We start from the raw sequence: 21,887 nt of genomic DNA on the forward strand, positions 1-21,887 counted from the left end.
ATTAATAAAGTCTGGGTTTACTGCAGGTTTTTCTTTGTAAATCAAAAGGAATAGGCGACTTTGAGGAAGCATTATGCATACTTACTGTACTTTACACTCTATGTACAGTATATTAGATCTCTGGTCACCCATTCACTTCTGATATGAATAATTAATGCTATTATGCCTGACCTGCATTTCAGCAACCAAGTCCCCTCAGTATAACCACACATCTCACATAATAATCACATTTGACGCAAGCTAAGATAAAATGTGGCCATAGGCTGCCTCCAGTTATGTACAGTGCAGTTTGAATCAGATTTAAATATGCATCAAGCTGTTGCAGTGGGATCTTAACCCTCAGCTGAACCGTCTGTAGTGTCACATTCGAACACATTGTACTTATGTTGCTATAATAATGCAGCCGCTATGGGACTTAAACCCTTTAACTGAGGGTTCATACCATACCATTCACTTTTATGTGTGCCAAGTACATGTACGGCCCAGACGCTGCATCTGTAGTGTGATTATTCATTGTTAATTCATCTCGAGACGAATGAGATTTAAAACCTTGTAATCTTCATCTCAACACAGTTTCACCATAGTCTGTAATGTTATTATCAACCATGGAAACCACGATCACAAGGTTGCCAGTGTTTTGGTGTTGTCGAAGAGGCCAAACAAAATTTCATGGCAGGGTGGGATGAGGCGGCGAAGTCTGTGAGGAAAATCCGGCAGATACCAGGAGTGCTTGGACGGCATTTGTGCTCAGATAGGTTTAATTGTGCAACTCTGCGTCTGCTTTGTGATTATGACTGTGTATGATAAGCAAATCAGATAAGCAGATTAAATGTACCCCCAGATATGAAAAAAAGGATGCCACTGTTATTGTTGTTGTTTGTGTGGCTGTTATTGTGGTTGCTTTTGAAGGGAAGTTAGTAATCAAGAGGGCAAAATTAATCATCTCCGTCCTAATTAAGGTTCTGTGAAACCAGAGGAAAAGATGAATAGTAAATTAATGCATTATATTTTTCAATAATCTCAAACATATAAATATGGATAAAAATGGCATAGACATTGTTTCTGATTTGAGAACAGAACAGCAGAAATTCAATTGTACTTTCCTCCTACAATTCTCCTTTCCTTGTTGTCAGGTTCATGCTTTCCATTCTGGGGATAAGGGGTGGGTGATGCTGTTTTGGAAAAATCATTCTTCTTCATGCTATAATTGTGACCAGTGGAGGGTGAGGAAGATGAGAGGCGGGTGGACAGGCAGGAGGAGAAGGACTAGCAAGGGGGGGAGTTGAGGAGAATTGTGAAAAGCTGTCATGCGTGACTGTGATCCTGGTTGACAGTTGGTCCGCTCTGTTTCACAGATCTCCTTACTGCCTGCTTGGTGGTCTTTCAGGAAGAAAACGGGTCTCTGTACAGATTGCATCAGAAAATAACATGTCAAACTCTCTCAGCCCCCTCTTTCTCACCCTCTCCCTCTGTGTCATATGATGGCCCTCAAGCATGGTTACCCCTCACTGCCCTGGTCTTCGCCCATGTGATTGGGACTAAAGCCTCATATCTCTACTGGACCTAGATGAGGCCTGATACTTATAAATAGGAGAAAATAATAAAAAAAACTTTATTTTATATTATTATATTTTTATTATATTTTCTATAAGTTCTCATAAAAAACGTTTTCAGTTTTTTGTACACAAGTAAGAGTTCAACATTTTGGGAAATCTGCTTATTTGCTTTCTTGTCAAGCTCAATACCACTTTCTTATCTATACAGTAAATATGAAGCTGGAGCCAGCAGCAGGTTAGCTTAGCTTAGCATAAAGCACTGGAAACAGGGGGAAAGATAGCCTGGCTCTGTCCAACAGTAACAAAATCTGCCTAGCAGCATCTCTAAAGCTCACTAATTAATAAGTTTATGTTTTATAGGGCCTGTCTATTTCTTGGCCAGGCCCAGTAACTTTTTGGAGTCTCTGCTGGTTGCCTGGCAACTACTCAGAAGTCCAGCACATGACCCCCATAAAACGACAAATTGTTGTTTTTACACTTTGGTTTTAGTACAGGTTAAACACACAAAATATACATTGTTAATTTGTGCTCTTTAGAGGTGCTGATAAGTGGATTTTTTGTTTACCCTGTTTCCAGTCTTGGTGCTAAGCCATGCTAACCAGCTGCTGGCGGTAGCTACATATTTATCATACTGACATGAAAACGGTAACATCTAACTCTCAGCAAGAACGCGAAAAAGCATATTCTCCAAAATGTCGAACCATTCCTTTAAAGCTATACAACATAAGATGAAGTTTGTATTACAGTCAAATACAACATAACTCTATTTATATCAACACTTTTGGCAATGAGTCTTCTGCCAGCTATGGATTTACAAGCCTGCCAGCATTCCTCATAACCACTGATTTTAGGCCTTCTTTGATTTTGTTCCAGTATAGGGCTCTCTGCAGCCTACACTGTGTGCAAGCATAGGGCACGCTGTGTTTGGTGTTTTTGTAGTAAGCTTTCCTATAGCTTTGTTACTTTGTTAGGTGTGGCGAGCCTGCATGGCCTGGCCTGCTTTCCGCCGCTGACCATGATGTCTCTGTTCCCCGCAGATCAGCCTTTGAGCAGGACGTGGAGCATGGTAACACAGATGGCCTGGGAGACTGCCAAAGTAAGCAGGCCCTCTTCACTCTTATCTTTCCTCCTTTATTCTATACCCCCCTCCACCCCCTACCATTCCTCTCTTCTCTGTTAACTCAGTCTCCCTCTTCTCTCCGCCCTCCGTTTCCTTCTTCGCTGCTGTCACCTTTTTTCTCCCCGTCTGTTCCGCCCTCACAATCCTCTCTTTCAGCCTCTTCCATCCATCTGTCCCTTTCCCCTCTCATCGTCTTCTGTCATCCCCCCACTGTTTCTCTGGTCCCCCGGTCAATAAAGTGTTGTGTCCACTCGGGCAAAGACTGGGTTCCTTCTTGCCATTCGCAACAAAACACAACACATTCAGGGACACAAGGAAGGGATTTGACTTGACTTGTGAGCAGTCACAGGGCTCATCTTGAAACACAGAACAAGTCAGCCCAGAAAGTCTTGAAAGGCCTCTTTTACTCTACAATGTATATTTGATCTTTTCATGTCTGGATTTAGATTTTGGATTCATCAAATGTAATACTCTGTTGATATTATACTGAGCTGCTTAGTTTTAAGAGAAACCTCAAAACAATTTGACCTCAAATCAGTCATCTCAGTCCATTTCATTTAAATTTTGACTGTTTACTTTGAGTAAATGAAAAATTCCCTTGAATTTCATCAGTATGTTTAGTGAAGGGAAGCCATAGCGTTAAACTTTCATTAGCTGTAGAAGCTATAGATCATGTCTGATTCAAAGTTAGGAGAATATCGAGCAGCCAGTCGATTCTGAATTACTTCCAAAGTCATGGCTTTTGATCATGTTAAAGCATAAGCTATTTTTACTGCAAGCAATAACACGTTTCCCCTCATTTCTTTTCTTCTTCTTCCAGACACTTTTGTGGCGCTGAACGGTAAGTATCCCACATATACTGTAGAGGCAATCAAATAAAAGACAGGCGCTGCATTTCATCTCCCCTCACTCTTTAACTTCAGCCACACCTCTTCATCTAGTCAATCAATCATCCCCTCTCAAGGAAATGAAAACTCCTCCCACATGTGTAAAGACGGGTTATTAATGACTCATGGTTTTAACTGAATTCATTTCGCTCCTTCTTTTTGATAGACATTCCCTCCAGTTACAAAGGTAATGAAACATTAAAGCATGGTCGGTCAATTTTACTTCTTATAGTGTTTCCCCTCATCCAGCCCCTTTGGTGTTTAGAATAAAGGACGTAGAATTAGAACATGTAGAATTAAAAGTCTTTAATGCTGGTTCTATTAATTCTATCAGACCTCCTCTCCCTCCTTGTTCTGCCCATTCCTCTTCATCCCCTGTGCAATATCATTGATTAGCCCTGACCTTTGCTTCGCTAATTGGATGGATCTGGTTGTTGGTGGTTTAGGGCCTTGATGGTGAAAAAATGCCTCAGTGTGCACATTTAGCAGGAGATGTGTGAACAGAGGGGAAGAGAGAGAGATTAAACGGCCTGTTTAGAGTCAGGAAAGATCAGATATGTTTCTGCCAACTGCCACCAAGCATGTGCATTTGGCATAGACTCTCTGCTGAAAATGGCTCATGTAAACATGCACATTTTTGGTGCTGGCCTCTACCCGCAAATACTCTCCTAATCACACACCGCAATATCACAATCACACTGATAACATTTTCATCACTCGATTCTTTTTAAAGAATGATAAACAGATGTCACTCTTATCCATAGCAAACACATCCACCTTGTTTTTATCTAAAAGGAGAGTGCATTAGTTTGGTTTTCAGTGAATCTCCTCTCTCTCTCTCTCTCTCTCTCTCCCTCTCTCTCTCTCACACACACACACACACACACACACACACACCGATACCTCGCAGCTGCCAGATCAAAACAGTCAGATCCATACAGAATGACAAGAATAGATATTTTGAAGTCGTTCCAGAAAGCCCAGCTCTCTCTCTCACCCCCCTGTGGCTGTACCCCCACTGTGATTCTCCCTCCTTTTGGAGATCCAGGGTCAGAAAAAAGGCATCTGTGTTGGTGTGCACCCCTATAGTGCTGAATATGCTCCCACCGGCTTGGCTGTGTGTTTTCAGGCACACACACAAACACACACAGACAACACCCAGTTTACAACCCCAAAAACAAAGTCTCAGCCATTGCCCCAGCTTCTCCGTCTATCTGTCGGTGGTTGATATGGATTTGAAGATAAATGCCCCCTCTTCATTCTCCTCTCCTCTACTCCAGACTAGACATCCTCGCCTCTCTTTTAATCTGTAGAAAGAGAGGGATGTGCATCCGTCGGCAGTTTAGGGCTTTTTTTCCCCCCTGATCCGTTGAGGAGCTCTGAGGCTCCGAGCTCTCTCTCTATGTGTGTCATCTGCCTGAATTGCGCTTCCCCTGGCGGTGGGGGAATGAATTATAAAATAGGCCTGTCACACTAATCTCTCAGCCTTGGGCCAATAGTTAAATAAATCATTTTAATGATTGCCACGCCACACGGAGGAGGAGGCTCTGGGTGGTGTTGTGTGTGGGTGTCTGTTGCGCGTAGTCTACCAGCAGCATCAGCGTTAGCCCCCTGAAATGCCTTCCCCTCTTCAAACACAAGCATAAACACATATTGAAAAGGCACTCGCACATCTGCAAAAACACACACACACACACACACACACACACACACATTGCTGTCACCTCCTCCGTGGAGAGAGCGTGTCAAAATGGGAATTGGGAGTTTGAGCTCTACAGAGGCTGTTGATGAGTATTGTCACTCTTCATCTTAGGTGGATTTTTTTTTTTTCTTTAACGTGCTTAAATACATTATGTTTAATACAGTATGTAGCTTGTGGAAATTGTGTAGGGTGGCTTAAGTGTTAGCATGTGGGATGGTAATGTGATTAACATGGTTCAAAAATAAACAGTCAGACAAAGCTTAAAAAAGAAAAAGGGGACTGGTGGATGCAGGAAACACACTTTGTTTGGGAGATGTGCAGTGATAGCCGGGGAGCAGATAGGTACGATCCATCATGCACAGATGAAAGACTACATTGTTGCGATTGTCACTTAAAGTTGCATTTCCACAGAGAGACATCCTGCGTTTGCTATTCTTGTTATAGTCTCATTATCAGTGCAACATCCTGGCTGTGTTATGATACCCTCTCCAACTATTGGCCAGTAGTTCATTTAGCCATTAAGGAATTTAATTACAGGGAGGAGTCAAATCAGAGAAAATTCATTAGCTGTTAATGACATATTTCTGATGATTGATCTAGCCAGGGCCTTGCTAAATAAAGATAGCTGTCTGTGCGGATATTAAACATTTGGGAGATCTTTGGTTTAAAACAAGAAAAGTGGGAATAAATGGGAAATAAGAGGATAAGAAAAAAGTGGAGGGGTTATGAGGATATGAGAGAAGTAGACAACAAAGAAAAGAAAAGGAGGGACAAGAGAGGAGGATAAAAGAAACAAATTTGGGATTACAGTACGATTAGTTTTGTTGCTGATAATCCTGCCAATTACGTTCTTAATTAATCAATTAGTCTATAAAATGTCACAAACATCTACATTTTTCACAAGCACATTTCCCCAGAACCTAACGTGTAGTCCAAAACACAAAGATATTCAGATAAATGTCACATGAGGCAATGAGTAGCTGCAAATCTTAACAGTTAAGAAACTGAAACTGGAGAATATTTGACTTGCATTTCCATTTAAGTTTCTTTGAATCAACTATTTGTTTCACCTTTAAAACCAACTTAATGAATTAACAGTGTCTGAACAAAGTCTGTCTGAACAGCGTTAACATTTCTACAAAATTGATTGGTAAGTTAGATTCAAAGTAACAGAAAGCTTAAAAAAAAAAGTAGGGAAGAGCATAGAGTTCTCAACAGAATCAATGGAAAGAAAGTTTGTCTCTTGTCCTTCATATCAAAGGTGGGCACCCTATGGTGACTGTGGAGCAATGCCATTATACTCTGCTCTGCTCTGACAGGCCCAACGGAGCTTTGACATGTCAGTCAGAACAGGAGGGGAGAGAGTGAGTAAGGCAGAGAGAGGCAGAGAGTGACAGAAAAAAAGGAACTTGTGTATCCTGGGAAACACACACACACACATACATTTGCTAATGAGTTACCCAGGGTCACCAGGGAGAAACACTTTTTTGCCGCACACAGCCTAGCAGCTGTCCTTGTGTGTGTGTGTGTGTGTGTGTATCTGCGTCTGTATGTATTCTTCAAAGGAGGAATAAGTGTGTGTGTGTGTGTGTGTGTGTGTGTGTGTATGTGCACGTGCACCCCTGCTGGCCTGTGCTCACATGCACTGTAGCCTGTCCCTGTCTGCCTCGAGCGTTGGCTAACCTGTGTTGTGTCCGGCAGGCCACCATCACCGCCGCCATCACCACACCCTCTCACTCCCCACCTCGGCCCTACCCGAGGCCGCCGAGGGCCCCCTGGGGCGGGGCCGCATGGTGGAGCGGAAGGACCCCCCCATGAGCTCAGACAAAGGGGAGGACCCCTACGTAGCCGTGCCCTCTCAGACTCAGCCAGAAGTCAATGGTAAGCCTTGGAACAGTCAGCAGTCAATTTGGTCCATTGTCACCTGTGGCAAGGGAGAGGGGGGCGGAGAGGGGGAGAGGGGAGAGGAGAGGGAGGGAGGAGGGAGGGAGGGGTTTGTGTAATTGAGATTTACAGCTGCCTGGCTGCTTCCAGCTGACAAAGTGTAGAGATAGTGGATCACTTTCTCTTTAGGAGAAGACAAATTGCCTCACACTGTGCACGTAAACCCCCCACAGAAATGTACGCAAACACACCTACGCGGTACATACATATGCAGACACATACACATGCCGCGCTCATTACACACACGTGCGCACACACAAACACTCACACGCACACTCTGTAGAATGGATTTATTATCCATGGACCATAATGTCCCACAGGAGATGTAATATCCAGACCATTACACTCTAAAAAGGAAAATGGCGATGTATTTATTTCCTGGAGACGATGGCCCGGGCCCCGGCTCTGTCATGCTTTGCGACACAGTGACATGACATTGAACGCCATTTTCTCCTGTGTTAACAACCTGCCTAATGCTGTACCGCCTCAAGGACGGCTCGCTCACTGGATAAATGAGACAGAGATAAAAGGAGAGAAGGGAAGGAGACGAGTAGGACAACACACATCAAAGAGGGGAAGTAACAAAAAAAAGGTCACTGTAGACAGACACAGATATACCTATTACAGATCCCAATAAAACAACATGCAACATGTCTGTGCAGCATTAAATTACATAGTTCATGCTATTAGAGGTAGCGTCACCATGGCCTTGAGGACATATTGATTATTAATAATGGTGATTCATTCACAGTAGGGACTTTCTGTAGACAGACTGTATATAGCGACAGAGAGAAAAACAGCAGTTAATAAGCTAAGACTAAGATATTTTTGTCAATGAAGTTGCTTTAAAAAATGAATGTGCTGCAGTGTGTTTTTTCATGCTGACGACTAGCCTCAGTTTGTGCCTCTCATATATTAACATTAGATTCTTGTCACACTGCCAAGCATCCAATTTTCCTAAACATATATACCCAGTGATCTTCAAGAAAGACAGAGGGTCATTTGACATCACTTACTGCTGTTCTGAAAATATTTCCAAAGACTCCTCCAACCATCTGAATTTAAAAAAAGTATTCTGTCTTATCCACCATAAAAAAGAGAAGACAGAATATTCTTTCATCCAGATGGTTAAAGAAATCTTAGAGGAGATGTTGGAAAGTGTTGGAAGGTAAGACTGACACACATAATATATTATATTTTTGTCAGATGCACTACCACCATCAGTGATGCGACTCACATGTTATGTTAATACATGAGAGCAAGCTAAAAACATACCGTTTCTCATAATTTCAAACACTGAAAGGAGGTGGTTCAGTCTGTCACAGTACATACTCCAGTATCACCTGTCTATGGAATGAACAGAGGCAGTGACTACAGTGACTGTCAGCTGGAAGCAGTAAGGCCCCAGTGGGTAGATCCAAGCACAATGGTGGCAGAAACTTCAGACAGCATGCCTACAGCCAGCATCACACAACATGCTGTCGCTCCCCTTGTTGCCTTTACCTGAGCAGGTTTAATATTACTTGAGCCTCACAAGGAATGGTGAGGAATGATATACTTTGAGAATCAAACATAAGAAAAGCTAAAAGCTATCTTGCAATCATAGAAGTTTTTTTTTTTGGTGGGGCTAATTCATTCCTGGGAGGGAGGGTGGGGGGGGGTGATAAGGGCAATCTAAGCTCAGGTAACTGCAACAGGGCTTCACATTTCAAAACAATGCTTCCTGCTGTTTTCTGTATGATCATTATTATTATGATTTTTATAAGACACCTTTGCAGCTTGTTTCAGTATTTATCAGTTCTATTTCAATTTCAGCTCAACAGTCTTTTCCTTTTCCTTTTCTATATACATGTACGAGTCAGCTCTGATGAGATTCGTTTGATTTTCTTGTGTTGGTTTCTTGTGAGCAGTTCTTGATATTTTGCATGGCTTGGTCTGATACTGCGTGTGTGTGTTTTTTTGCTATTTATATATTTGCCTTTTTCCTGCCTTTGATTGCTTTGATGGGATTAAGCACAGTTTTGCCTCCATGCAGCTTAATGCTTTTCAGCATGGCAAATTGAGCACCACAGTCAACAGTATTCATTTCCCACTCCACCCATCCTGCCTCCTCTTCCTTCCTGTCGCCCTCAGTATTATTGGCTTCAGGTGTCAACTGTACTGTGAAAACTTAGCAAACTGCGTGTGTTAAAGTGAAAATTGAATCGATATATGAGAAATGATTATGAAGTCAGAAACTAAGTAAATTACTAATTTTGTTTCGCATTTTAATGCCACAGAGATAAATCCATGCAGACCATTTTACCAAAGAAATAAGAGACAAACATTTAACCATACCATCAATTTCTCAAATTAAGTAAAAAAAAATTGTTGCTTAAGTGAAAATGCATTAGTTCATATCCAAAGTCGTTTGCAAGCTTGTTTGTGATTTAAAATAAATTACAATAACTCCCCAACTTTTTCATTTGCAGTTGAGACATTGTGGAATCTTATCTGCTAATGAATATTACAGTGCTGCCAATATGTATTAGCCCGACACCACCAGAGTAATTACAAATGTTGCAAAGTGATGAGTATTCACACACTGATAATATTTAGCACCCAGCAGCATCATTATCCGACATTCCAGTGGGACCATTGCAGTTGCCAGGTGGCCGCTTGTGTTTCACAGTACATTTGAGCTTGGTGTTTGTTTGTCTGTCTGTCTGTCTGTCTAGGCCTCATCTGTCTCTGTTATATTTTCCTCCACCCCTGTCACCCTACCATACACCTCTCCCTTTGCTTCCCATCGCTCACCCTGGCCCCCGTAACCCCCCAGCTCCGCCACTTTCCACCATCTGCTGCCATTGTGATCAGTCTCCCTTCCACAGGACCTTTCATCTGACTGGCATGTTCCAAGGCTATACCTTACCTAGTATAAATTAATTCCTGAAACCAATTTATGGAGCCTCCTCCCCCAATGCCCCTCCCCCCTGTCTCTCTCTGTCTCTCTTCCTGCTCCATCTCTGCACCTCCTCCTCCTCCTCCTCCATCTCTCCCCTTGTAGTCTGTCTCTTTTCCAACTGGAGTCATATCTCTTCTGCTGTCTGCAGGAATGAATCCTTGCCCTGCTTTCTACCTCTTTCTCTCTCTCTGTCAGGCTCAAATCCCCCCACCCCCTCCCCCCTTTTACATTCACCCTCCCCCAACCGACCTGTAGCCACCGCTGTGTCGCTCCAATTTATGGGTTCATTACAGCAGCTATCCAGGGTAGAAGGAAAGGGGAGAGGTGGAAGAAAAGAGGTATGGAGAGAGACAACAGGGGAAGAGACATGGGAAATGAGGGAGAGGAGAAGGCGAGAGAGAGAAAAGGAACACACTTGATAAAGATTTATTAAACATAACAGGACAATAATGTAGCAGTGAAGGTTATAAGGGAGAGAGCCCAGAGATAGTAGCTAGACAAACTGGCTGAAAGGCAGAATTGAACAATGAGATGGAAGAAAGGGGAATAGGAGAGGACATAAGATATAGTGAGATATTGCATATTGCAGCTGAACAGAGTGAACAACAGTGTTTCTCACTATCCCTTTCGGTCATTTGTTTTTATACTGGGCCACAGTTTTAACCCTGAACAGATTATTTCATGATATAATCTTGGTTGAAACAGTGTCTGGTGCAACCGTTTTTGGGGTGATGTGTTAAGGCACTCACTTAGTTAAGGAAAATATGGGTCGTGATTAAGTATTGAAAAAATTCATTAGTGACTTGAAGCACCAGACAGGATGTTTTACTTTATTACTGTTTAACCAAAACCACGATCTTTCCCTAACTTTAACCAAAGTGCTCAGGACTCAGGATGTGAACCCCGCTCTCTGGTGTCAAGGCCCTGCACTCTGTATGCCCATAATCCACCCCAAACACCCCCAGTGACTTGCATGTGGTATATCTACTGAATATAGCAGTTCCTAAACTAGATAAAACATTGCCTGTGAACATGTATGTCCAGGTAGCAATTACGTTTCTCACCATGACTAGGTGGGAGACATGGTTGTCTGGTGAGATGGTTTTGTTTTCTCATACTCATTATGACTCAGGAGGAGTATTCACAAGTGTCTATTGACGGAAGACAATGCAGTGTTTACATCTTGGTAAACAGAAACTTAATTTCTGAATTAAAATCTGAAGAACCACTATATTTTTTCCAACATCATGGCATTTTAATATATCTTAGCCATTAGACGAGAGCTTCTGTAGTTTATTGAGAGATATGATTTCCTTTAATGTATTTTTCATGGTTATACCATCTGACAGCTGCTCTGCAAGGGTTATTTTCAGCTGCAGGCAGCTCTCTGACACCTGTGTGCCAAGGTGAGGCTGGTGTGATAGAGAGAAAGTATGACCCTGCTCACACAGGGATGCAGCACTATTTTTTTCATGCCAAAAAGTCTTGATAGCCTGAGCATTTCACTTCAACTCACTTTCTGGAAGGCATCATTATTGGAGATGCCATGTCAATCTTGAATGTTAGCTGTAGTTATGGGGGAGGGGGGGGACGGTCAAATACGTCCAATACTAGCAGAGAAAATATATTTTTGTACAGTAAAATTCTGGTTTCAAACTTCCTAACAATGCAAAGTATATGAACATGATGCACACAGTGAATTCAACCTCCACTGCCTGGACTAAATTCTTCTAAAAAAGCTGTATTTGTTAATGTTGATCTTAGCTTTTCTGGCAAATTTGCAAACCCAGTTATGCCTGTACTGTTGGAAAGTTAACTTAGTAGTAGTTTTGAAGAGTCGGTCTAACCTCTGATGTATCCCCATTTTAGCTCTGCAAACTAAACCAAAACAAACTAGTGCCAACTGGAACAAGAGAGCGCTTAGTAGCCATTTCTCTTAAACACGGTCAGTACAGCTATCACACATTACCTTTCAGCTTTATTTCTTCTACCACTAGTGAGCATAAAAAACCAGAAGAAGGATTTCTTGGTTGTCTGATTATGGAGACTCTTCTACTTTCAAATTACCGGTCCTCGGAAGTAAGGCGTCAAGATTAGACGTTTTAGTTTAACATGAACTCTGCTCACTGTCAGATGATGCTTTTGGATGGTGACGTTTTCCAGGAGCCTATGAGGGCGACCTCATTGGGTAATTTAATGTTAGTAGTTTTATATGCCCATGCAGTAGAATGATAGGAATTAGGTTAATCCTATAAGAAAGGATGATAGGATTTAGGTTAAAAGTTTGTGAGGTAGTCCTTTAAGACATGTCTGCACTGTAGCAAAGAAAAAGAAAAGTGCTAAGTAATTTTTGAATTAAATAATTCTACAACTCATATTCCTGTCATTGTAACACCTTCATTAGTATTTTAACAGCAGGCTTTTGTTTCTTACAGGCCAAAAATTGTGATAGGCCATTGTGAGGCTGATGAATTATTTGCAGGTCATTGTGAATCATAATAGAAAGTGTACTGGATGTTTTCCCGACGTTACGCACTTTCCGGACTGACGTCAAGCTATAAGCCATAATTTCCTCCACTGATTAGCTTATTGTTGTCTCAGGCCGCTTCTGTTTTTTTTACACACATTTACTTCTCACTTTACCATTTTAATGTTTTGGTTACACTTTTCAGTAAGACCTCCTTCCACTGCTGGCTCATACAAAAGCTTTGCTTTGTCTTTTTGGCCACGTGAGAATGAATCTCATATCACAGCAGCTCATCCTTTGTGCTCTTGAAGCTTGTCTAACTCACATTCAGCTGTCATTATTCTGCTTTGAACTGAATTTAAATGGTCACGTTCACAATGTCAACAAGTGATCCACTCATCAAGTAGATACAAGCTGAGTCTTTGTTCTCGGGAAGGATTACGCAGGGATCATTTTATACCTAAAACATTTATGAATGATTATCTATGCCGGCATTTATAACTGGATGAATTACAAAACGCATCACTTTAGTCATACATAGAAGTCAGAAGCTTGACACACATTTTCAGCAGTTATAGCATGCTAAAATACTCTTAGTGGGTCAACATCTGTATAACAGTGACTCTGCATGTGCTGCGCTTGCCTCTTGGTACAACACAAATCTACAGCGCGCTGCGCCCAAAGTTCAACAACGTTAAACTCTGAGCACAGCGGTGCGCTGCCGCTGCACCAGCACTTTACTCGACACAGCAAAAAGCTGTCATGGCGCAGAAACAATGGGTTTCAGAGTGCAGCGGTGCCGTTGTAGCCTTTGGTCTGAAACGCCCTTAATTAACAGGAGTTAACACTAAAGAAAAAGCTCACAGGAGTTCAGACTACAGTTTTTCTCCATAGGAAAATCCACAATGTTTTATAAATTATGATTTATAATTTCAACACTTGCAGTGTTGTCAGGGAGCGGTCGTCTTCAATATGTCAACATGTGATAGCAGTGAAATTCAGAAATAATTGGATTAATTGTTGAAGCTGTGCTGGGCAGCACCGTTTAACATGTCTATCACCCATTCATACAAACAGTGCTGGTGTCAATTTACTCATCAAACAGATGATGATACATTTTCCCAAGGATGTGTTATTCAGGTTGATTTCCTTTGAGTATTAAATACTTCCGTTTGTATGCATGGAGGTGGATAGGTTAGTACATTGGTGTTAATACCTGAGGTGCAGAATGATATAATTAGGGCTTTAATTATATCTTAACTGGCTCATCAGTATGCTGTGCACTGACTCTCAATTGTCTGATGAATGCTTTAATATTGAATAACACCATTAATGTGAGTGCCTCTCGAACATAAACATACACAAGACTTAATGGGATAATATCCTAACTGGGGATTTAATAGAATGTAATGAATTGCTTGCTTGCATCGAAACAGCAATGTCCTTTTTAAAAGATGACAACAAGCAAGTGCCTGAAAGCAAATAAGAAGTTTCAGTTGAAGCAGAGTAAATATAAGGCAACATTTTCTACTTTTCTCCTTTATCTTTTATTCTCCTCCATTAGTTGTCAAGGTCTACTGTTCTGCCTTTCAACAAGTGACACGTCAATGAGTGCAGTTAAGTTTGATTAAGATTTTTATCATTCTGCAGACAGTGTCTTTGTGTAAGGGCCTGTAGTGAGAGGTTAGGGCCCTCTCCGTAACCTCTCTGTGATGTTTAACTACCTTTGAAGTTTCCCCAACACCAACACAAAGACAAGCTCTGTGGGCTCAGTAGGTGCTTCTGAAGAGATTAAACGAGTGTAAGGGTGTGTGTCAGACAGACTGAAAGAGAGCATTCACCAGTTCCAGTCACAGCAGATTACAATGTTTCTGATTTACAAGTAAGTGTTGCGGACTCAGGCTGTTTTGACAGCGAGAAATATCTCAGTATCTGAGATATGTGTTTAATATCTGAATGTTGAGGCTCGAGGCGGTGTGAAATTCAAATCAATTCAACCGCTGAGAGAAGTGTCGAACTGCAGGATGCCTCGTGATGCATTCTGGGGGAGAGGAAAGAGTTGAAACCAGACGATTATAAGTCACTGTACAGTCAGAACCTCAACAAGATGAGAATGAAGCAGAAAATCTGTGGATTTCAGCAACACTTTGATAGTTTTCAAGGTCACGTTGTGAAAGTTTTGCCAAGTTTTGCCAAGATCACAAACAGGCCTCAAAAAACCAGCGACGTAGCCACCTTGATTCAAAAACCTGAAGTCCTGTGATTCGACAGAGACAGCTCCCATGTCCTCTGTGGCTACATAAATTCTCTTTGATGTTAAGATGAGATACAATTCCTAACATGAAAGATGGAAGTCTTCAAAGTTTCCTCTTTTCTTTTCTTTTGTGTTTTACCCAAGGTCTTGGGCTAAGGACTCTGGAAGTGTGTGTGAGTGCGACAGACATGAGTGATGGATGGAAGGGGAGAAAAAGTGAGAAAAAGAATGAAAGGATGTTTTTTAAAAGACGCAGACAGGAAGAACCATGCAGTGCATGTTAAATAGGGCTTTAACATCGGCTCCGACACCCGGAATAGAAGACTAAGATCTAGCTCCACAATTTGCCTACTTCACCAAAATGGACACCCGTTTTGCTCTGCTCCCCCCGTCTTTGTTATTCAATGTGAAATCTCAATTCCCGGTCGAAGGAGGTTAACCTTTAGCGGCGATAAATTCACTGTCATGAAAATTCATAACAGTTTTGACTGGCTCTTCCAGCATGTAAGCATCGTAGACAGAGATGGATGGATGTATTTACGTTTAACAAGGATTATGGGAGAGATTTGCCAAAGTATTTGTTTATGCCTTCACTTTCATTTTCCTACGTAAATGGTTTTCTTCTTCAGGGCTCCTCACCTCAAGTAAAGCTATATTCCTCTTCCTTTGCTTCTTTATTCACAGAAGCGCTTAACCCAAGAGCTCTCAAATGCCACACGTCACCATTGTGGTTTCTGCCCAGGTATGATAATTCACAAAGACCACGAGGTTATAATTATAGTTCTCCCAGTTTCCACTGAATAGAACACTTACCATATGGAAGCTGAACAGTGTGAAAGAAACAAGAAGAAAGTCAGAAAAGTGAATCACTGTTTATGAAAAAAGGAGAGAAGTAGTAGAAAGAAAGATCTAAGTGAGGACAAAATGAAAGATAGCAGCGAGGAAATGTATCTCTCTTGTTCTCAGAAGTTACTGTATGAGATGGAAGGCAGATGTTTTGTCAGACAGGCCATTTGGTCACACGAGGCCACAGCATAACACGTCATCCCTTAATTCTTCACTGGAGATCGCACTCATCACTTCTCACATTATCTACAAAACAGGGCACGTCCTTGATAAGAAACGATTTTGGCCTGAAAATAAATATTTTACCCCTTTGTTTAACATAAAATGAGTTATGGCTGAGCTGTGTGTTGTCAGCACTCTATTAAAGAGAGAAGTGAAGTTTTGTTTTTACAATAAATGAGGAACTGCTCAGCAGGTTGAGCTTTAAAGTCAAAGCAGAGACTCAAGCTTTGTTCAGTGCTTCATTTCAGCTCGGAAAACGTGGTTTAAGTCGTGTCTTTGGACTAATGATGTATGACTGCAGCGAGCGAGGATTATGGATGTTAGTTTAAGAGAGTCTGGATTTCGGTTCCATGAGAACAGATTACCATGTTGTCTCTGTGTCTGTGTTATGTCTTGCTGAGGAGACACAGAAAGAAGATATTCTCTGAGTGTGTCCTCTGTGACACAGATGAGCTGAAAAGCCTAAACACGATTACCGAGCCCCTTCAGGATTTTACAGAATTATTGCAACTAACATTTCATTTTGTCTCATCTTCTTTTGGAAAATTATAGAGCAAATTGAAACACTTTTATGATTATCTGCAAGAAAAGTGAAGTGATTTGTGCACACAGCAACATGTAAACAGACAAAATTGCGAGTGTTCTGCTTGTTGACAATTGTTTTGATTTCTATGTTTGTATTTCTTTTGCCGATTTCCTGCGGGCAATCAAAACACATATATATGTTTCCATGTTCATGTAGCTGTTTGTATGTGTATATATATTGTATTTACATATCTGTAATATTATGTTTCTATATAGTAGGTTTTCAAAATATATTTTTGACTTTGCTGTTATTTAGATTTTATTAATACAAGTCAATAAAATTGATCCTTAAGAAGTGAAACAAAAAAAGATACAGTCATAACTGTTATACAAATTATATCAGCCACATAGTGCTTATTTTAGATCATAGTTTCACTGTAAATACACCTTCTCTGTAGAGGAAAACATACACATACTGTAGTATCATATAATGGATTATGTGAAGTTGAATTCCATTCATACTTATGAATATCAGGTTATTGTCCTTAGTTATATCATCCAGTGGGACTGAAAGCTTCCATCCTTTTTTGCATTTTACAGCCTTACAGGTTTTTATGACCTCAGAACACAAACAGCATGCACAGAGAATTTAAAAGTCTTCCACATGTATGCGCTGTACGGTGAATAATATATACCATGATTGGAGTACACACATGTAACTGAGTCACGTTATCAAGACCAGCGGTGCACTGTGGAAGCTTTTTACGTGATAGAGCCCACCTGCCTAATCCTCTGTCTGTGGTAACTGATCTGTGTTGGTCATAGGTCATGTGTGAACGCATTATAAATCTCTCGGCTGTGTTTAACCCAAGGAACAAAGTGCTGCATTAGATGTCTACATTCATCAACAGGCTCAATGTTATCATCTGTGTGTGTGTGTGTGTGTGTGTGTGTGTGTGTGTGTGTGTGCGTGCGTGCGCGTGCGTGCGTGCGTGTGCGTGCGTGCGTGCGTGCGTGCGTGCGTGCGTGCGTCGTGTGTGTGTGTGTGTGTGTGTGTGTGTGTGGGAGGTGCATGTGTCCATGTGTGTATGTGTGTGCAGATTGTCGTTGACCCCATTTTATTACACACAACCTGCTGCTCCCACTCTCCCACCAATAGAATACTTCATAGCTGCTTTTATTGAATTATCTTTTATTTGGCCGTATCGCAGCGCTTCTTTGAAAGTGGCGCTTTCATAAGACACTGATGACACAGCTCATTGGATTTAGCTCCTAATCAGAGGCTTTTTAATGTATTCTCTGCGATTCATGAGATTGGATCCAAGATTTATGAAAAGTCTCCTATTTGCATCTATGAGAAGAAAGGGTTCGGGTATTTCGGGCTCCTTTATCTGCACTCATATCTTTTTTTCATTTCAGCAGAGGGTTTTATCTAGGATTTAAAATGTGAATCATAATCGCCCCTCCAAAACACATTTTCAATCTGAGATTGGATTTTCGGGAAATATTGAATGTAGCTACTTCACGCTACTATTTGTGCCCGTTTTGAAAGGATAAACCCAGCTTCATTTGCATGTATTTTCATGAAATGATTTAAACCCCTAATCTTTTTACCCAGAAAATATCTTTTGATTATTGTAATTCAATATTGTTTTCTATTTTTTGGTTAGTCTAATAATGAGCATCTTTCCCAACAGCTCTATTTTTCTTAGAAACAAGTGCCCACAACACACAGCAGAGGCAGAATCATCTCTAATTATTGTCTGCCAGTCTGAATGTCATCTCCACATCTCTCTGCAGGTGTGATCCGTGAGAGCTACCAGAAGGGTCGTGACCAACTAGTTCCCGTGACCTTGTTGGCTATTGCTGTCATCCTAGCCTTTGCCATGGGCGCCATCTTCTCTGGCATCATTGTATACTGTGTCTGTGACCACCGGCGGCGAGACATAGACCTGACAGGCCGCAAGGACAAGGACAGCCACCACCTCCACTCCCGCCGAGGATCCATGAATAGTGTGACCAAGCTGACGGGCCTGTTTGAGACACAGGCCAAAGACGGTCGACCCGAGGCAATCCTCACCCCTTTGATGCACAACGGGAGACTGACACCAAATGGGAAGATGCTGATAAAAGCAGACCAGCACCACCTGGACCTCACTGCTCTGCCAACGCCTGAATCCACCCCCATGCAGCCGCGTCGTAAGCCAAGCCGGGGCAGCCGGGAGTGGGAGAGGAACCAGAACCTCATCAACGCTTGCACCAAGGACATGCCACCAATGGGCTCCCCTGTTATCTCTACAGACCTGCCCCTGAGGGCCTCTCCGGGGCACATCCCCAGCGTGGTAGTCCTGCCTCTGCCGCAGCATCAGCACCAGCTCCAGCCTCACCTGCAGCAGCACCAGCAGTCCTACCAGCACGAGTATGTGGAGCAGCCCCACCATAGTGACCATAGCATGGGCCACAGTGTCATGGACGACCAGGGAGCCACCCTGGAGTACAAGACAGTCAAGAGCCCCTGTCACAACCTCAACATGGTAGATCCAGATGGGGTACTGCCGCCACGTGTGCCCCAACGAGAGGCTTCTCTCACCGTCCCTCCGGCTGTCCCACAGATGGGCAAACGCTTGGAGGTCCACTCGTCAGTCTACGGACTCCGGAAAGGATCAGCATCCGGAGCTTCCGGATCCTCCGTTCTCAAGAGGCACAACACCAACTCATCTAACTCCTCCCATTTGGCGAGACATCACAGCTTCAACCGTATGGAGACGCCACCCCCTGCACCTCAGAGGGTGGACTCCATACAAATGACAGCACAGGGCATATCTCTGTCACGGCAGCCTGGAATGAGCTCCTACGGTTCACTGCCTCGAACAGGCATCAAATATCTCAAGCCTGATGTCCCCCCAAAACCCTCCGTAGTCTCACTCTCGACAAAAGTCAAGTCCAGTGACTCCTGCACATAGTCAGCTAGTTATCCAGTCAGTCCAATGTGAACGGACAGTAGTGAAGGTTTTTTTCTGAAAGAGAGAAAAAACAGGGAATACTGTACAACTTGCATCTCCTTTTAGTGTTTTTGTTTGTTTGTTTTTGGTGTACAGTACAGTGAAAAATGAAACACAGGTTTTTTAAGAAAACAATTTCTTTTTATATAAATATGTAAATATTATACAAATGGTTGTCGTCATTTGTTGCCGTCATTGAGCACATGCTCTGGCTGGCTCCCAGTTCCTCTGTAAACACACATGGGAACATGTGCTACTGAAACAGAAGAAGATGATGCTTGTCCTGAATATTTTATCCAACTGCACCCTGTAGCATCCAAGACGGTGGCTCTCTTGTTTGTGGTGTCTTTGGCCACCGGGACTTGACTTGATACTTTATCACGCTGGTGAAAAGCACACAAGAAGACAGCACGGGGGATTTGGAGAATAATCGTTGTACAGTATCTTGAGGACTGGGAAATCAAGCACTCAGAGAGACTGAGCTCGGACTGAAAGGACAGACGCCTGTTCTGAGTTCTGTCAGAAACTGTGAAAAGGCCTCTCAGTGTTACAGCAATCAAGTCCTGCCTGGGTTTGACTGAAAGCCTGGACCAGAGGAATCTTCTACTGTACTGGTTACTGAATAACACATGACTGTTAATACTAATAGCTTGTTGTATTTATTTTTATTAAGTGCTTTTGGAAAAAACTTTCTTTTCTTTCTGGGCTCGGAGAGAGAGAGAGAGAGAGAGAGAGAGAGAGAGAGAGAGAGAGAGAGAGAGAGAGAGAGAGAGAGAGAGAGAGAGAGAGGGAGGATGGAGAAGAGATCTTTTAATATTAATTAATCAAGTGTGAGAAAAAAAAACATATTTAAAGTCATTAAACTGGAGCCTGTAGAACTTTCTTGATGACTAAAGGTCCACTAGGTCTTTCTGTGTGCTCAGTGGGACCTGCAGCTTGAGATATATGTGACCTCTGTGAAGAGGAGGAGATATTTATTTAAACTGTGCCAGACAGGGACTTTTACCTTCATGGACCAGAATTTCCATTGTTTTTGAGCAATCATAAAAAAGACTTCCTGAATCTCACCCTTTCACTCCTCCAATGAGCATCCCCCCACCTACCCCACGCCCCCAATCAGCACTGTGGTTTTGTGTGAGTCGGTTACATTTGTCCTGATTGGTTGCTGGCTTACCGGTGCCATCAAAGCTCACTGTTGCATGTTGCAAATATAAGATAAGCAGCTGCAGCAACAGAACGGGAATCTGCATTACACACACAGAAAGAAGCTGCAAGTGACGCTGCAAGCAAACAGAGCGATGCCTCCATCAGGAACGTATCGTCTTTTCTAGCAGCGTCACACAAATGAGCAGGTGAAAAAGGAAACTACAAAAACATCTGTATCGCCTGCTTCTTTTTCCACATGTAAATTTGTGCCTTACACCCTAAAGTAGTGACAATGTTTTTTTTAATAGCTGTTAACTTTGTCTCCTTGTAGTATTTTTTTATTTTTCTTACGTCATTGTATTTCCCTGGTTTGATAAAAATGCAATTAAAGAATGTAGGTGTTATTGTTGTAATTCTGGTCCCTACACATAACACACTTACAATCCAGAGGGAAGAGAGAAAAGGAGGATTTCCCTTTCTTTTTTCACTCTTTCTCTCTCACACACACCCACATACACATGCACACACACACACACACACATACACAAGCATCTTTGTGGTTCATTTCTGATTGTGCCATTAATGCGCTTAAAGCAACCCTTTATGTTGTGCTGGCAGTGTCGATGAAGACGTTGTGAGTGTTTTTGATTTTATATTTTATACAATTTTAAAGTCCTGGTATTTGTTTTTACTTTTTTGCTGTCTGTTGGTTTGGAGTGATGGTTGGTTGACTGATTAACTGAACAATTAACATTTATTACTTGAGAAGGCCAGTGTATGGGTATCTTTGTGGTGCACTGCAACACTAGCAAACACAGTGTGAGATACACATAAGCACCCAGTGTACTAACACAGTTCTAGGCTTCTTGTGTGCATCCTAACACTCAGTTGTTAGGCAGTTGCATAAACAGGCTGGTTCCTGTGAAGAACTTGATTAAAACAACAATATTAAAAAAGTCCCTTATTTAACCCCCTTTTTGTAAGAGACAACACAGTTTGAGGAAGTGTAGTTTTTATTTTGCTTCACTAACTCTCCTCATCAAAGCCTTATGAATGGCTGAGAGTTTGACTAATCTGACCTTTTTCTGTTTTCACTTCCTTTTTACTTAAGGATTTCTATTGATCACCCCCTCACCCCCCCCCCCCCTCCAACACTTAAATCAACGGAGCACTCTCTTAGTGTTGTATGTGTAGATAGGTAAAGGTTTTCTTGATATCAAGCAATCTTCTGTTTCTCAATGGAGGAAAGCCAACTATGTCTCAATCCACAGC

The 21,887-nt window shown here is 42.0% G+C and overlaps 1 protein-coding gene across 2 annotated transcripts in view; it reads left to right on the forward strand.

Moving 5' to 3' along the window:
- sema6a (sema domain, transmembrane domain (TM), and cytoplasmic domain, (semaphorin) 6A) overlaps nucleotides 1–20,173 on the forward strand; it is a 105,963-nt gene extending 85,790 nt beyond the window's left edge. The window contains exons 16-19 of one of the 2 annotated variants that reach the window (XM_028577548.1): nucleotides 2,594–2,652; nucleotides 3,497–3,517; nucleotides 6,967–7,146; nucleotides 18,268–20,173. In XM_028577548.1, coding sequence (XP_028433349.1) covers nucleotides 2,594–2,652; nucleotides 3,497–3,517; nucleotides 6,967–7,146; nucleotides 18,268–19,430 — 1,423 coding nt within the window. In that variant the 3' untranslated portion in view covers nucleotides 19,431–20,173. The remainder of the gene's footprint in view (nucleotides 1–2,593; nucleotides 2,653–3,496; nucleotides 3,518–6,966; nucleotides 7,147–18,267) is intronic. The other variant, XM_028577549.1, reaches the window with a different exon arrangement.
- The last annotated feature ends 1,714 nt before the right edge of the window (nucleotides 20,174–21,887 follow it).

Source organism: Perca flavescens, chromosome 5 (assembly GCF_004354835.1).
Source record: "Perca flavescens isolate YP-PL-M2 chromosome 5, PFLA_1.0, whole genome shotgun sequence".
Classification (NCBI taxonomy): domain Eukaryota; kingdom Metazoa; phylum Chordata; class Actinopteri; order Perciformes; family Percidae; genus Perca; species Perca flavescens.